Source organism: Electrophorus electricus, chromosome 6 (assembly GCF_041902795.1).
Source record: "Electrophorus electricus isolate QZ-2024a chromosome 6, ASM4190279v1, whole genome shotgun sequence".
Lineage (NCBI taxonomy): Eukaryota > Metazoa > Chordata > Actinopteri > Gymnotiformes > Gymnotidae > Electrophorus > Electrophorus electricus.
Genome location: NC_137502.1, coordinates 28,937,426 through 28,953,751, shown reverse-complemented (window position 1 = coordinate 28,953,751; position 16,326 = coordinate 28,937,426). Strand labels below are relative to the sequence as shown.

General features: G+C 43.3%; 2 protein-coding genes and 1 non-coding gene across 7 annotated transcripts; all 3 read left to right on the top strand.

Moving 5' to 3' along the window:
• Nucleotides 1-141: 141 nt before the first annotated feature.
• rab42a (RAB42, member RAS oncogene family a) lies at nt 142-5,708 on the top strand. Its single transcript, XM_027009754.3, has 2 exons — nt 142-529; nt 2,015-5,708. Exons 1-2 carry the CDS (start codon nt 315-317, stop codon nt 2,439-2,441), a joined length of 642 nt encoding a protein of 213 aa, XP_026865555.1. The 5' UTR covers nt 142-314; the 3' UTR covers nt 2,442-5,708.
• Nucleotides 5,709-7,800: 2,092 nt separating this feature from the next.
• LOC113577258 (U11 spliceosomal RNA) lies at nt 7,801-7,936 on the top strand. The gene has a single exon (XR_003410608.1). It is a non-coding gene; the product is annotated as a U11 spliceosomal RNA (small nuclear RNA).
• A 162-nt stretch (nt 7,937-8,098) lies between these two features.
• gmeb1 (glucocorticoid modulatory element binding protein 1) lies at nt 8,099-15,879 on the top strand. 5 transcript variants are annotated; one of them, XM_035525693.2, is made up of 10 exons: nt 8,099-8,217; nt 10,192-10,344; nt 11,389-11,435; nt 11,692-11,813; nt 12,266-12,369; nt 12,770-12,918; nt 13,183-13,314; nt 13,394-13,531; nt 13,860-13,982; nt 14,367-15,879. In XM_035525693.2, exons 2-10 carry the CDS (start codon nt 10,211-10,213, stop codon nt 15,227-15,229), a joined length of 1,812 nt encoding a protein of 603 aa, XP_035381586.1. In that variant the 5' UTR covers nt 8,099-8,217; nt 10,192-10,210; the 3' UTR covers nt 15,230-15,879. The 5 variants fall into 5 exon arrangements, with proteins under 5 accessions (XP_035381586.1, XP_035381588.1, XP_035381587.1 ...); XM_035525695.2 differs by having other exon boundaries at nt 8,204-8,222; XM_035525694.2 differs by lacking the exon at nt 8,099-8,217 and adding an exon at nt 8,248-8,376.
• Nucleotides 15,880-16,326: the final 447 nt, after the last annotated feature.

Sequence of the window (16,326 nt, the reverse complement as noted above, 5' to 3'; positions counted from 1 at the left end):
AAGATGAATAAAACTGTAGGTGTTAACAGAACACCGGGAATTTTGACACTTGCGCATGTAGTGTGTGTCCGGAAAATGTTAAAGAGTTAGTGGCCCGCGTCGTAACTGAGTAAATTATCCAACACTCAGGTGCTCGGATCAGGACATGAGGCACATCTATGATCACATGACTGCAGCAGGACCAGCGCTCGCTCGCACGCACGCACGCGCTTCTCAGTTCCTACTCGTTAGAACGACCGTTTTCTCAATGTAAACACCGTCTCCGCGTGCTTTGTTTTAGAGACCGTTCCCCTGGGCTTTTACCTCGTCATGCGATGGATATTCTGTGGCAATATCAGTTCAGGATAATTTTACTTGGGGATTCGACAGTGGGAAAGTCGTCTTTGCTTAAAAGGTTTACGGATGGCATATATAGCGATGTGGCGGATCCAACGGTTGGTGTAGATTTTTATGCCCGCTCCCTAGACATAGAGCCGGGGATAAAAATTAAACTGCAGCTATGGGACACTGCTGGCCAAGAGCGGTTCAGGTTAGTGTTATATTAGTAGATTTTTCAGCCTGTTTTCTGGTTAACCATCTTCCGGCCTCAGCCATCCGCACCTGAGCTAATGATGTTTCCGAATTCTGACAAGGCATTCCCCCCCCCCCCCCACATGCATTTCGTTGCACGATATATAGTGTGATATGTCTGAAATGCCAGTTTACATTAACATTTGTCACGTTTTCGGTTCCTTTACCTGGCAGAATTTCAGGTTAGCCGCGCAGCTAAACCAAATAAGCCGTGAAAAGTCAGCTATTGGGACGCCACCAGTGCGTTCTGGTATGACGGCCTCGCTTTGGTGTCGTGAGCTATATAACGTTTTCATGTGACATGCTTAATGTCGCTTTGTTATCAAAATATCCATGCATTAAGGTATCTTTAAACGATAGCATGCACGTTTTCTGCCAGTTAGTAGTGGTTAACCCCCTTTAGATCAGGTTTATGGCTCCTATGACTACAGTGGAATAGCAAGGTGCACTGCCTAATACTGAGTGAAGTAATGTAAATAAACAATCCATTCATCAGTCCACCGCCCCGCGATGTGAGTCAGCTTCAGATCTAGTGGGTTAAACAACTTCCTGTGCTCTCAGAACTTTAGTTTTCTCATCTGCTCATTCTGTATTCAAAACCACTGCATACCTCTGGGATTGTGCAAATATGTACACCCATTTTCCTAAAGAATAACATATTTTCACTATAAGAACTGTCACATGCTCTGCCTTATAGCCTACATGATTTTTCCTGGCTATGGCAGCCATCCCAATCCCATGGTTTAAAATGTTAATGTTATATGAATCACTTTAGGTTTATTAGTATTACTGTGCATGTGCAGGGTTAATTTTGTTTGGATTTAGTGCAATAAACAATGTTTATTGGTTTATTGTAAATAAAATCAAGGTGCATCAGGAATCAAAGTAGTTTGGCTGTTCAGGGGTCATGGAGACAGACTGAACTTTTTCTGCTCAGCAGGCTTTCTTGAAATGCATCATCGCTGTTCCTGAGGTTTGCCCAAGGAGGTGGAGATTTCAGTTCCAATGTGATCTTGCCCAAATTAGATATATTGAAGCATCTTTTTGCTGAAAGACCTGCAGCCAGACTTTAATGTTGTTGGGATCCTCATGTCACCCAGCTCTAAGTCTTGTCCTGTTGATAGTGCAGTTAGATGGCATGTACTGTATATTCTCACTGTGGAAAACTATAACCCTTCCTGGTCTTTCTCTATGTAACAGTTATAAGGGAATTGTTTTTTTTTTAGCTTCGTTAAGGTGACCACACCTTTACACCATATATTTTCAGGTTTCCTGACTAGAATGAGGTATGTTAGTTAGATTTCAATTAGAATTAGATTTCTATGTACTTCAAAATATACAATTAGCACAGTTAAAAGGTAAAAGTGTCATTGAAATAGGCAGGTGGAAAACTGGATCGCTTGCTGATGGCACAGTACTGATTTTGGTGCCTCTGTCTTTTCAGGTCCATCACTACTTCATATTATCGTAACTCGGTGGGCGGGCTCCTGATGTTCGACCTGACCAACCGCAAGACCTTCGAGCACGTCCGTGAATGGCATCGTGAGGTCAGCGAGGACATCCTCCCGCACCACATGGTCTACATCCTGGTGGGCCACAAGAGCGACCTGGGTCGTGAGCGCAAGGTGACCCGCGACGAGGCTGAGCAGCTGGCCGCCGAGCTGGGCGTGCGCTATGTGGAGACGTCGGCCAAGTGCAACAGTAACGTGGAGCGAGCCTTCGATCTGCTCATGCGTGACATCTACGAGCTGATGAAGATGGGCGAGATCGCCAAGCGTGACGGCTGGGACGGCGTGAAGAGCGGCCTCACCGCCAAGGTGCTCTACCCGGCTGAGGAGGAGGCCGAGAGGGAGAAGGGCTGTAACTGCTGACACCACCCACCCCCTCCACCTCCTGCCTCGCCGGCCCCCACTTGGCAGCCGCCTGTCCGTCTTTGCCGAGGCGCACACCTCACGCTTTCACGCTGCCATGCCGCCCCTGGGTGTTTCCGAGGGCCTGGGGCATCATCACTGCTCACCCCCTGCACTTTTTTTTTGTCGTTGGTCTCCATGATGGGAAATGTAGTTCTTGTTAACGAGAGCTGTGGATAGGTTCCGGCTCTGATTAATCTGAACTCGGATGGACGGAGCACAGCTGTCGGCAAGGAGAGAGGTCAGACCCAGGAAGACATTTAGTGTTGTTGGATGACTTGGGGCAACTTTTTGCTGAAAGACCCGCTGCCAGACTTTCATGTTTTTGGGTTCTTCATGTTGTCACTCAGCTCTAAGTCTTGTCCTGTTGGTAGTGCAGTTAGATGGCATGTAATGTATATTCTCTCTGTGGAAAACTATAAATGCTTCTGGTCTTTCTCCATGTAACAGCCATAAAGGAATTATTTTTTTAGTTTCGTTAAGGTAACCACACCTTTACACCATATATTTTCATGTTTCCCGACTAGAATGAGGTATGTTGGTTAGATTTCAATTAGACTGTGTAATTCAAAATGTATAATTAGCACAGTTAAAAGGTAAAAGTTTCATTGAAATAGGCAGGTGGAAAACTGGGTAGCACTTCCATGTGGTTTTGTAAAGTGTACACAGAGAGAATTTTTATAATTTCATCTGAAGTCAAGGTATTCTGGTATTGCCTTCTGTATACTACTGTGTCTTGTCGTAAACAGTCCAAATTAATATCTGCCAGGAATTCCATGTGCATACTTGCCAAAATAGTAAACACTCCATCCATCAGACATGGATCAGACATGGAGTGCTGTATGTATAACCTTGTAAATGAATAACTGTAAAATATCTAATATGCATCACCAAGATGCCGTTCCATCAGCTCAGAATCCAAATGTACCTAGCGCAGCCTGCCCCGCCTGCGGCTGCTCTCTGTGGTCAAACCACTGAGTCATGAAAACCTCCCAATGCCACCTGCTCCATCTCCAGCTGGCCTGAGGACCCGCGTTGTCGCCCAGCATCACCACCATCGACGGGCAAGCTGGCGACCTAGTCAGAGAATTGGGCGGAGCACTATAGTGGGCACGCAACTTCTCCCCCTGCTCTAGAGGGAACTGCCAAAATCTTTGCATTTGAGCTTTGTGTAGGCTGGTTGAATTTGGTACTTACTCTAATGCATACAATAGTGCATTCAAGGTCTATTAGATATGTATTTGATATATGCATCCATTGTTACCTCTAATACTCTCAGAATCTGTCTATTATTTTAATATGCAGAATGTGAGTGAAATGAGATGAGTTAATTACTCATTTTTGAGTATAACTCTTAAAACAATTCCAAATGTTTGGTGGCAATTCATTTTTTTATGAGATTCATGTGTCATGGTGATGCATCTTCTTTGGTTCTGCTAACCAAAGCACGACTTTTCCCTTTATTCTGACCCATGGTGGTGTGTATATAAATGGACAGTGTCCTGCAGAGCCACAGCTTATAGCTCACATCGACTGTTCTACATCCATATCTCACCAGCATGTCATCAGATATCCACTTGCTCCTACTGTAGTTGACCACATGCAGTTTGTGTCCTTTGCATACATTCTGTTAACCTTGCCATGTGCTGTGTGTGGGTGTGGGTGTGTGTACATGCACGCTTCTGGTGTGCTATAAGGCGAGTGCATATAGGAGTCTCCAGAGTATGCTGTCCTGGGCCTTTACTAGCCAGGTTAAGCTCTGGTGGGTGTTAATAGCTAGTCCATCTTAACTCTGAATTACTGGGCTTTGAAAAACACTTTACATATGAATGACTATATCTCTCCAATGCACAGATCCTTTATGAAATACTAAAATGTATGTTCTCTATTTTTCTCAATTTAGATCATAGTGCAATATGCCTTCCATAATCATAAAGAAATAATTTCATCACACAATGAAAAAATTGATTGAATTTTAAATAAATTTGACCAATGCAGTAGATCTTGCCAGCACCAGATGTGACATGGGGAAGGTAATCTGGAATACAGGACCTCTTTTGAAGTTATGGTACTCCCAACAGTTTATTCAAAGCTGCTATACACTCAGTGCCAACAATTCATCCTTCACATGCTTCCTTCATATAAGTGTCACTAATACAGGGTTCATTTTGTACATGAGTGTTTTATATAAAGGCTTCTGGTATGTGCTGTAAAATAATTGCTTTTTTTGTGCATGCAGCTCATTCCACTAAATTTCTTTCAAACATCGGGTTGGCTGGACCATGCTTGAGCAGAGAGAGCAAGAGCTGTATTCAGGTGGTGGCATATTTTGCCACCAAAATAAAGTACAGAATCAATTTGGGATAGTTATTCTTGGAGTGTAAAAGCTAAAGTATATTTGTGTAGCTGTTAATAGTATCAATTCTTAGAAAGCTGTCAGAGAATAATAGAATATATATCAGCTGACAGTGACTGACAAACACAATCACAAGATGTAAGTTGTTATGAAGTAGATAATAAACGGTACCGTTACTGCCTGACAATAAAATAAGCATACAAGGCCTCACATTGTGACCTTTGTCAGTACATACTTGATTATTGTGCAAAACTCATTACTATAGTAATCTTCTGTACAAAAAGAGACTTTGAACAAATGCATTACATGCTTTATTTATATGCTACCTGGTTATTAAATGCTTAATTGAGCTTCCTTTTTATAGTAATTTTTATTACCTTGCCATTGCTTTATTGTACAATTGTACAATGGCGCCCCTCTGTGGTAGCAAAAAACTGCAATGACCAGCTTTTACTCCAAAAGGGGATGGAGATGGAATTTTATGAGATTCTGTTTCTGTTGTCAAGTATTGTTATGGCCTGTTTCAGGCTTTCTCTGTTGCCATTTGAACTACTAAATCTTCTGAAAGGTAAATTCACTACAATAAATATAGCTATTCAAAACAGGAAAATGGTATGTACGAATTTTATAATTTTTTCTCCAAACTAGATCTCTCTTGCTCAGATGATAGGCAGCCTAAAAGCTCCATCCTGGAACATGAAGTCAACTGATCCTAGCATAAACTGACACAGATGGGTGAAAGAAACAAGTAGATGTTACAGCTAAAGCTTCTAGGAGTTATGTGCAACAAGCTTTTAGACTTTGTAAAGTGTCACTATAATGTTGTGATTTAATGTGTGGTGTGAAAATAAATGATTTATGTTTAAATAAAATGACTCTACTAACTTAATTCTCTTCAGTGCTCACAAAAAAAAATGGATGGGATAGCTTTTCAGAAACACAGTGTGTGTGTGTGTGTGTGTGTGTGTGTGTGTGTGTGTGTGCATGCGCACGCACGCACACGTGTTATTGCAGTGTAGGATATTTCCTAGTTACTATTAATTTTCAGTTTACAAAACCTGTATTCTAATGATGATATAATAATATTAATATCATTAATAAATAAAAACTGCCAAATAAATAAATAAATCGGTCACAAGTGGCAGTTCCAAGTTCAAGCACGTATGGGTCCTTGTGCCTACAAGGCCTAAGGGTCACACCAGAACCTGCTAAATATCACACCCATGTATAAACCTATAGTTCACAGGTCCACTCTTACCAGGACTCATAAAATCGGAAGAAAGTTGAGAAACAAAGTTTTGTGACTATTTGCAAAGTAGGTAATTGTGCACCATATAGCTTCCTGGTTGCTAATTTGTCTTACCATTATACTGCATTACATTTGTTTGTAAATGTATGTGTTGATGTCTCCAACTTTACCTCCCTTCTGCCCTTAAGCAGTTTGTACCTGTGAGGCCCGGTGAGGATGTTTTATTAGACTGAACATTCATTGACCTTTTAGCCTTTAGACAATGCTCTTGATTTTTTTTTTTTAAATAACTAGACAGGCAGTCTGAATTTTGACATGATCAGTAATGGCAAATTTATTCAGCTCATAAATCTGAATTTCTATGGCATCCAACAGTTATCTGTAGTATGCATAAAATGATAATGTGAGTTTTAAGTATTTCAGATGTTCTTGTCCCTGTAGCGCCCCTTAAAGGGCCTCCTCAATTTGGACCAAACGTTGCAGACCAATTTCGAAAGGACAGGATCAAAGTCCTAGGACTAACTAGAAAGTGCAATTTTTTAAGAATGCAAAAAAAACCCAGACATTTTTTAAAAGCACTTGTAATTACAAAGTTGTTAGGAGTACTGGAGAGAATCACATGAATCCAAATTTATATTCGTAACTGAAAATATATTGTAGTTATACTTGATTTTCATGACTGGTCAATGCTAAGCTTGTCAAATGCCTGCTGAACACTGATTGGCCAATAGCGTTCATGATTTTCGACAGACATTGCAACATATAACATATAACGTATAACATTGCACCAAACATACAGCATGCAAAGTTTCAGCTTGAACTGATGTTAGAATACTGAGGTGTAGCTTTCTATCTTTTACAGCGCTCCCTATTGACTTATATTCGCCAAACTAAACAGACGACCTTAGAATCGTGCTTAAAAAATGATCTGAAGTTTCATTAATTTCCTTAATGCACATGCACATGGCGGCTATATTGTTTTGAAATATTAAAATGATTTTTTAGAATTATTGAGGTTCAGACTCGTGAATATTTTTGACGATATTGTGAAACTTAATGGTTCCATATTGTGCTTTTATTTGGTTTGAGCCAAAGATCAGAATCTGCAAAAATGTTGTGGTAGAAGTTAATGATCTCAACGCGTTTTGCTCTGCTGTAGCGCCCCCTTCAGGCCGATTTGGCTCATCTCGCTCGCGAGAGGAATGGGAGGGACTATTTGTTGACTGAGTTTTATGCCTCTAGTCCATACGGTTTGATCTGCACAATGCGTTTTAGCGGGTTAAAATAAAAACAAACAACAATTAAAAAAGGGTTCCAAGCACTAGGTGCTCGAACAACAACAACAACAACAATAATAATGAGGATGTTTCATAGTTGTCTTCACATATACCGGGTCAATAAATACGTGCAAAGCTAATCGTAATGTTTTAATCGCTTTGCTCAGTGGCGCTCTCATTTTCTATTGGATGGACGGCATGTCTATCAGGATAGTGCATATCCCATAATGCTCTACATCCGATTTTCGCAGATTTATACAATTTCACTTTTTTGCTGAAAAAATGGTTTTACAACTATATAAAGGACACAATTAGTAATATACTTAAATAATGCCAGATTCGTATTTTATAATGAATCTTTATAATGATACTTTGGTTACCATAGCCGAGACGCATGGTATGTTTGGAGTCCTTCTCTACACCGGCAATGGTGAATTTAAAAAGGGCATCTGTTGTGACTAACACAGTAGGGAAAGGGACTCTCTAACTCTACTGCGGAATCGCTATCAAGAGATTTCGGATGCACAATTTTTAAAACTAGGGGCTGCTAATGATCGTCTGTCTTGGCGCCCCATATTTATTGTCAACAACAATTAAAACAGAAAATCGCCAAATAGGTAGTATAATACAACGTGTGCTTTTAAGGTACCCGATGTTGCAGTTTTACTATCCAGTAAAAATAAATCGCTGGTTTCCAGCTGTTTTATCCTTATGAGAACTGGTGAATGGGCAGTTTGTGGCGAAAGATCTTCCACGGGTCGTGCTGGAACGGAGAGCTACCAGGAAGTCTAGCTCCACAAACTGCGCATGTTCGCCAGTCTTTCGGAAAGGATGTGTCCGGCGTCGCTGTAAACGGTAAGGTCGGTCAACCCCAAAAATTTTGTTAATTTTAACTCTGCGCGCGGTGCTCGTGACAGAGGGCGTGCGTGAAGTTGATCGTTACCGAGCGCGGAGAGCGTCGAGACGCAGCCCACCGGCATGGCGGAGACGCGTCGTCGCGGCGCTGCTGTCCGTGTACGTGCCGCCGCACGGGGAGACGTCATTTTGAGGGGGAGTGAGACATTCAAACGCGCGTCGACCGACGTACCGTACGGTTTTTACTATCCAGCGGCACGACGCACAGCCCACGAACGTCTCGTAGCGCTTCTCCTTCACGATGAAAGCCGCCGTCCAAAGGGAATCCTGTTTTCTGTTCAGGTGTAGGTTAGCTTAGCATGCTAGCAGGATGTGTGGACAAACGAGATGGCACGCAGCTATTCTGTAGCTAGCTAACGTTCATCCGGCCAAATTATGGCTCAAACACGCAAAGGCTTCATATCAGCACCCGGGTGACCCAACGAGATGTGCTTTAGTTGGGTACTGACATTAAACACGTTTCCGCCGAGAGTCAAAACTTGGCCACCAAAACTAAACAGCAGTGTTCAATGTAGCTAAATCACCTAGCTTAGCTAATCAAAGTAGCATATAACGTTTACATGGCAGCGAGGAGGTGAAATCGTGTGCTGCTTGTAAGGTCACTTTTTCGAGGACGTTCTGCTGCTTAGTGAGGCCAGTCAGTTTTATTGATTTCGGTGTAGTTATCTTTCTTTAAAAAATACCATTAACTAAAATGTACGACAAGGGATGGGCACCTAGTGATGTGTATTGCTTAGTCGCTATTCTATGCATATAATTTCCACCCAGAAAACCTAAAAACAAAGTAAAAACCGGTCTTACTACGTAGCTAGCTACTAAACTTGATAGCAGCAAGCCATTCAACATTTAAATGAAAGCGAAATGTGTGATAAATGTTTCTATATCCTAAATAATGCATTCTGTTTCAGAGGGGGGAAGTATATGTGCTTCGTTAGTGTAAAAATGTAGCTAAGAGAAACATACTTTTTATTCACATTTTAAAAACAGACTCATTACTTTTAGTTGTTATTTGTTGTTTAAAAAACAAATCAAGCAAGTTCTATTAAGGCATCTCACCAAACGCCAATTCAGCCATCCAGCTGGATGTGAACCTAGAACGGGGGTGATATTGTTTTTGGATATGTTTTGGTTCTTCATAACTGAATAGGAAAACAGCAAACTCATTAGGTTTTATTGTTTTATAACTTTTTAGTTGTCTACATCCACATGAATTGTTGCTGTGTTTGTCTATTAAGGGTTTTCTCTGCAATAGAAGAAAAAAAAGTGAAAATTTGTCATTTTGCCAGTGATAAATGTGTGTCTAATACACTGGTATTCAAATCTTGACCTTCAATCTAAATCCAGTACTGGATTTTGTAATCCCTTATAGTTGATTAAATGATGAATGTAACTGGTTGGCCACCTCATCCCACCTGACTCCTAGATAAAGGCGGAGTGGAAAATCTGTGGGTCTGTGGTTGAGGACTGTGATTTGAATACCCCTGGTCTAAAAACAATTATTGTTGTGTGTTGCGTACATCTAATTAACACTCACTGCCACCTCTGCAGTGGAAAAATAGAATCATACACCGTTACGCCCAGACATGATTGTCACTTCAGTTTTCATTGTTCTGTTATAGGCAACAACAAATTTGGAGAAAAAATGCAAAGAACTGTAATGTTCATGAAGCATTCATTTAATTTGAAGCTGATATCCTTGGTTTATCTCAGCTATTGCCTTTCTAACAGCATTTATAATGGACGCTGGAACCCGGTCTTGTGGCCGAGTGAAATTTCAAATTTCAGACTGTTGCATGATGGGTTTGACTCGCTAAAAACTGTAAAAAAAATTATTGGTTTGTTTGTTTTTTTTGTTTACTGAGCACAAGAGAGGAGGACAGCTTTTTGGTGTTTGACTGCTCTACTTCTTCCCAGTGGGCACCAGGAGTGGGGCATGGCAGAGACAGAAATGACCGTGTCTGTGGGGGACGTGGTGGTGGTTAAGGCTGCTGAAGAAGATGAAGACACAAGGGCTACTGACGCCAGCAAGACGCAGGTCATCCTACAGCTACAGCCTATCGCATCTAGGTGAGTGAGCGCATACCACACATCTCATAAGGACACTGAGCAATAATGTCCAGGTCAGCCGCACACCAGCACCTCTGCAAGCCGAGAGGCTGCACTAGTTCAGTCCGCATTTATTTGCATTTATTTGCATAAAGAAGACTAAGTGTGGATTAGATTACAAGGCATGCGAGAGAGAGTATGGATTACAACCTGGAGTGTGGCAGAGAGTTTATTGGAGGCCAGAGCCTCAGGTAATCCATCACTGTAGCAGGAATGCGAAGGGCATGTGTGAATGGCTACAAATTAACTGAGGAGCACTGGCCCATGAGGGCAACCACAGCAGGGCAACCACAGGAAGATGGCTCACTGGCATCATGTTAGGCATAGCTGCAGTGATGATGGGTCACTCAGTCATGTGATTGCATAACCTTAGATAAACCTGGAAAGGGATACATGTTGTCTGTGTGTGCAGCACGTGACCTTTACCACAGGTGTGTAATGCAAACAACAACAATAAAAGTAATACTTGACTTTATATAGCACAGAGTCATACAAAAGGTCACTTTATAATATAGTAGTTAAAAAGAAATGTAAAAATAAAAATGTTAATAATAATACAGGTTTTCAGTGTGGACATTATTATTGTCCTGATATGTACAGCCGTGTGTCATCAGTATCGCAATGGAAGCTACGGCAATTTTTTCGCTTACATGTCCAAGATGATAATTGTCAGGTAGAAGAATTCTTAGCCTCTGTAGGTCTGTACTGAAAGCAAGCAGCACGGTCAAGAGCTCTGGCCCTCACTCACCCAGAGGTTTTCAGTAGATTATTGATGACCTTAAATAGCATCACCCAAGGATAGTAGTCTTGGTATTGTCAAGAGGTGCGAGAGGTACATCAGTTGTGCAAACATATCTGAAAAACCATTCGAGGCTGTGCAAGAAAATGCACTTTAGTTTTATGCGCCATTTTGTAAGTACTCTTTAAGCATTGATGGAGCATGGTGTCACAGGATCTTGATAATACACCAAGGGCCTTGTTCTAAATGGACCTCTCTGTCTGCAGGATTGGGGAGGACTCGGGTGCCACCGTCGTCACAGTGGAGGCACAAGGTAGGACAGCGTAGTGTCACAGTGGAATGATTTAGGGCCGATTTTCCCAGACTAGGGTTTGTCCTAAACTTTGATAAAAAAGGACTTTCATTAGTGAATCACAAACAACCCAGTCTAGGTTAAACAGTCCTTGGTATTTAACTCCCCCCCCCCCAGTTTTGAGCTTGTCCTTGTGCATAGTTTGCAGGCTTCACATGTGTGGTGTATTTTATCGCATGTGTACTTGTGGTTATGTGCTTGTGGACATGCAATCCAGATGAAGCTCTAGTAACAGGAGAGGATGTCGAGCTGGGATATCCCATTACATGCGGAGAGAGCAAAGCTGTTCTTCTGTTCAAAAAATTCGTTTGTCCCGGTATCAACGTCAAATGTGTCAAGGTAAGTATCTCTGAACGGCTTCCGATTAAAAAGACTTTCAGAAAATGTGTCAGATTAGCAGCCCAGAGGTTTGTGTGGAGAAAAATGTTATGATTGTGAATCACTCGCCTTGAGACTAATAAGTGCTGCTGCTTGAGAGTCTTCTTGAATGAGATGTTACTATTCCGTCTGCATTGAGAGATTAGTGTAATAGCAACACACAATCCAATTTCCTTGAACAGCGCTTAAGACTGTGTATCACTTCTCCTGGTAGCCCTATTACGAGAAAAATAGTCATTTTAGAACCTAATCTCTAATAGGAACAGAGCTTGGGTTGCTTGCTAGCTGATTGACTCTCTCTCTCTCTCTCTCTCTCTCTCTCTCTCTCTCTCTCTCTCTCTCTCTCTCTCTCTCTCTCTCTCTCTCACTCTCTCTCTCTCACTCTCACTCTCTCTCTCACTCTCTCTCACCAGTATGAGGACCAGCTAATCAGTCCTAAGCAGTTTGTTCACATGTCCGGTAAAGCCACTCTAAAAGACTGGAAGCGTGCCATCAGAATGGGTGGTGTCATGCTCAGGTAAAAGGGGTTGTGGGAGGAATCCTTTACACCTGACAAAAGAACACAGATACCCATAAATGACCCCAAAGTGCTTTTCATACATTCACACCTTTAAAATGGATTAAAATGCACCCTAAATGAGTTACGTGTGGTTTTGCTTGTTTCTACTATCTGTTCTGGAGTACCTTTTCCTGTCTGGTTTGAAACCACGTCTACAATAAATCTGAGAATCATAATCATAATAGATGTGTACACATTTTATTATGGTATAATATAGTGTTATGCTGTATATGTTCATTGAATCCTGCCCATGACAACTGCTGTCTATTTCAGGATGCCATTTATGGTTCTGGGAGCGAGGACATATAAATCTTGTTTAGAGAACATGTGAATGCCTGTATTTGCCCCCTGTGTGTAGGAAAATGATGGACTCAGGGCAGTTAGACTTCTACCAGCACAGCACGCTGTGCACCAACACCTGTCGCAGCACCAAGTTTGACCTTCTTATCAACAACACTCGCTTTCCTCCCGACAGCAGCCTGCTCAGTACTCCCTCTTCTGTCCAAGGTGAGTTTCACACACACACACACACACACACACACACACACACACACACACACACACACACACAGAGACACAGATGGCCACCCTGAATTGACCTTTTTGTACTATGCTTACAGGCTCTTGCACATATTTATTGCAATGCTTACTAAACTTTACAAAATAGGAAATAACACGCTGGCTTGTAAACCCCAAACCCTTGAGAGTGTATTCTCAAAAATATTTGTGTGCAGTTCCTAGTTTAGCATGCTGTACCTGTGTGGTTTTCAGGGCAGGTTGCCATGGGTAACGGGGGAGAGGTTGTCATGCTAGAGGAGAAGCCCGAGGAAGCGTCTGCCTCTTTGGAATGGAGCTCAGCTACCGTGGAAACCATAGAGAAGAAGGAGGTGCCAGAGATATCTGGTGAGCTCCACGTACAACGTCAACAGCCTTTCGGAGAGCTTTCCCAAAGACTGTCCTCATGACCTGCCTTGTCTTCCAGAGGAGACTCTGAATTTCTGGAAGGGCATCGCTGACGTGGGCCTCATGGGGGAGGTGGTCAGCAACATCCGTACGGAACTGCTGGAGATGCTGAGGGGGGTGCAGCTCCACTCCGACCAGGCCGGCCTGCAGGACGCTGGTGAGCACACAGGGGGCCAAGTACTGCAGTACTGCTCTGCGTGCGGCCCGGTTGAACATGCCACAGCCAGTTCTCTGAGCCACGCTCGCAAGGACCACAACGGAAGGTTTCAGCGTGGACTAGAGAGTTCGACAGTCACTTGGTTTAGACAGAATTCATTTTTGATGACAGTTGCAGGTTGTGCAGCAAAACACACGTGTTTCCAGACATAAAGTGGCTTGTCCACGCTTGCTGTGCTAGTGCACCTGCAGGTTTTGATGTTGACATGAAGGCGTGCTGTGTTTTTGATGCCGGCAGTCAGGCGTGCTGTGTTTTCTCTGTTGTGCAGAAGTGGCTGTTCTGAGTAACCTGGCTCAGGTGTTTGGCCTGCTGGACTCCATCAAACGCATCCTTTGCGTTCGGCGACAAATGACTGACCCAGGACAGAAACAGGTCCTCAAAACTCTGACAAGTGAGTACTGACAGAGAGAGCAATCCCTTGTTATACTCAAAATTAAAGCATTTTGGATTGTTTGTTTATTGTTTCCTCTTTGCTCACGTTGCAATGCCTTAAAGAGCATATCAGGTTACCTCAGCAATAAAGAAGTCAAAATATTAGAAAGATCTTGCAGACATTCTTTGTGAAGCATTGCATGCTTCTGTGTGTGTGTGTGTGTATGTGTGTGAAGCAGCCTGTGTAGTGTGTAAGGCTGCCTGTGTTGTGTGTAAAGCAGCCTGTGGGGGTGTGGGTGGGTGTGTGGTGCGGTGTGATGTGTGTAAAGCAGCCTGTGTCGTGCGTATTGTGCGTGTGTGTGTGCATGTGTTGTGTTGTAAATCAGCCTCTGTGTGTGTGTAGGTCTGGAGCAGCAGCTGGAGGAGCAGAAGAAGCAGCAGACTCAGAACTGGCTGTCTCAGCCCCAGGCCCTGGGCAGCCTTCTCTTGCCCTCCCCTCCGCCGGCCAAACGCGCTCCCAAGAGGCCCCGCCTCCAGCGGCCAGCCTCCGCCACGCTGCTGAGCCCGGCGTCGGCACAGGCCGTGGCCCTGCGGCCGCCCCAGTTCACCATGTTCTCCCCAATCACGCTGTCCTCCATGGGGCGGCCCTTCACCGTGGCCGGCCTGGCCCAGCCGGCCAGCACGCTCACGCTGCACACGCTGTCGGCCGGCTCGCAGTTCTTCACCCGCATCGCCACGGCCGCAGACGGCAAAGGCGAAACCATCACGTTGCACCCGACGCAGGCGCTCACGTTGCTGGGCACGGCGGCGGCGGCACCGGAGCCCGCCCAGCTGGGCACGGTGATGGGGCCCGTGGAGCTGTTGCGCCTGGCCCCAGGCACGGCTGGAGTGGCCCAGGACGGCGAGGTGGTGACAGGGACGGTGCTAGTACGGGAGGATGAGGGCCAGGCTCAAGCCGCCACGGTAATCGAGATCGACCCCGTTCCAGGGGAGCACAGAGTGGGCGTGGTGGCACTGCAGCTCGAGGGGGATCCGATGGAGAGCGCCATGACCTTGAAGGAGGGCGACGGGGAGGAGTCAAATGAAATGGTGGTGCAGGAAGACTCCGAGGAGGTGCAGGGGCAGTTAGAGGAGGTGCAGGGGCAGTTAGAGGAGGTGCAGGGCAACACGGAGGAGCTGCATTTGGAAACCAATGGGCAAATTCACAACCTGCAGATCTTAGTGGTGGAGGAGGAGGAGCAGACAGAGGCTGAGGACAAATCTTAATAATATGCACTCACACACACACACACACACACACACTCTGACCGTTGAGATGGTCGGAGACGTTTGCACTTGCAGCCAAGTCTGTTTTTTGTACCTACTTTTCTTAATGAGGTCTGCATGGCCACGTTTGAAATCTGTGTATCTGCTTTTGTATGAGCTACTTCAGTATTCTTTTTTGAACTTCAGAGGATGCATGTGCATTTTGTTATGATTTTGTAGAAACAAGTTCAGTATTTTTTATTTTTTATTGGATCACAGAAGGTTAGATTGGGCACTTTTTTTTTCTTTATCATAGTGCCAAAGTGTTAGGGACCCCCATTACAACAATGCCCTGTTCCCACTAACCTAGAATTTAGACTCTAGTAGACTGTAATACTTGAAAACTGTGTAGATGCTTGTGAAACTAGAAAATAGTAATATTTGTACTAAGTTGTAACATCTTGGACTGTATTAGAACTTGCACATTTTATCATCATTTCAAGTGATCATTTGCCCTTCATCAAATGATGACTGTCAATGCAGTAACACTGTCTGGTGACTGGCTTGTGTGTGTGGAAACGTAACAGGGTACATCACACTGTTTAAGGATATGTGTTTTATCAGAGTGTTATTGTATATATCAGCACAATATAAAGAACTGTTGAGGATTATTTTTTGAATGTGTTTGAGCAAGTCCTTGCCTAAAACAAAATGGCCCTTCTGTTTCCCTTGATTATAAATGGCAGGTTTTATGTGGTGAACTGGGTTTTGTAGTTCTTCCTTGGCTCTACGATACTATATTGGAAACAGGCGGAGTAACGAATGGGCTATTGTGATTAAGTCCATAATTTTAGCCTTCAGTGGACACAAATAATTTATGACACAAAGAGATAAGACTGAAATACTTGTCTTGCCGGTTTCTAAACATACTTATTTAATTAATATTAATTTATTGTAATTAATATTTGCTCTGCATTAATAGGCAACATCAGAGGGGAATTAGTTGCACACATGCAGTTGTATTAAAGTATTTAAAGCATAAAGTGGAACATTTCTGTTAATCTCTGGAATAAACATTCCTTTTCCTCTACATCACGTTTATGTACGATGCAGAAATT

What these genes read in the sequence shown, in the direction of transcription:
- gmeb1 (XM_081716280.1), top strand. Translation starts at nt 8,341, where the DNA reads ATGGCGGAGACGCGTCGTCGCGGCGCTGCTGTCCGTGTACGTGCCGCC. An exon ending in CTACAGCCTATCGCATCTAG is followed by an intron (nt 10,345 to 11,388) that starts GTGAGTGAGCGC and finishes CTCTGTCTGCAG; the next exon opens with GATTGGGGAGGACTCGGGTG. An exon ending in CGTCACAGTGGAGGCACAAG is followed by an intron (nt 11,436 to 11,691) that starts GTAGGACAGCGT and finishes CATGCAATCCAG; the next exon opens with ATGAAGCTCTAGTAACAGGA.
- rab42a (XM_027009754.3), top strand. Translation starts at nt 315, where the DNA reads ATGGATATTCTGTGGCAATATCAGTTCAGGATAATTTTACTTGGGGAT. An exon ending in GCTGGCCAAGAGCGGTTCAG is followed by an intron (nt 530 to 2,014) that starts GTTAGTGTTATA and finishes CTGTCTTTTCAG; the next exon opens with GTCCATCACTACTTCATATT.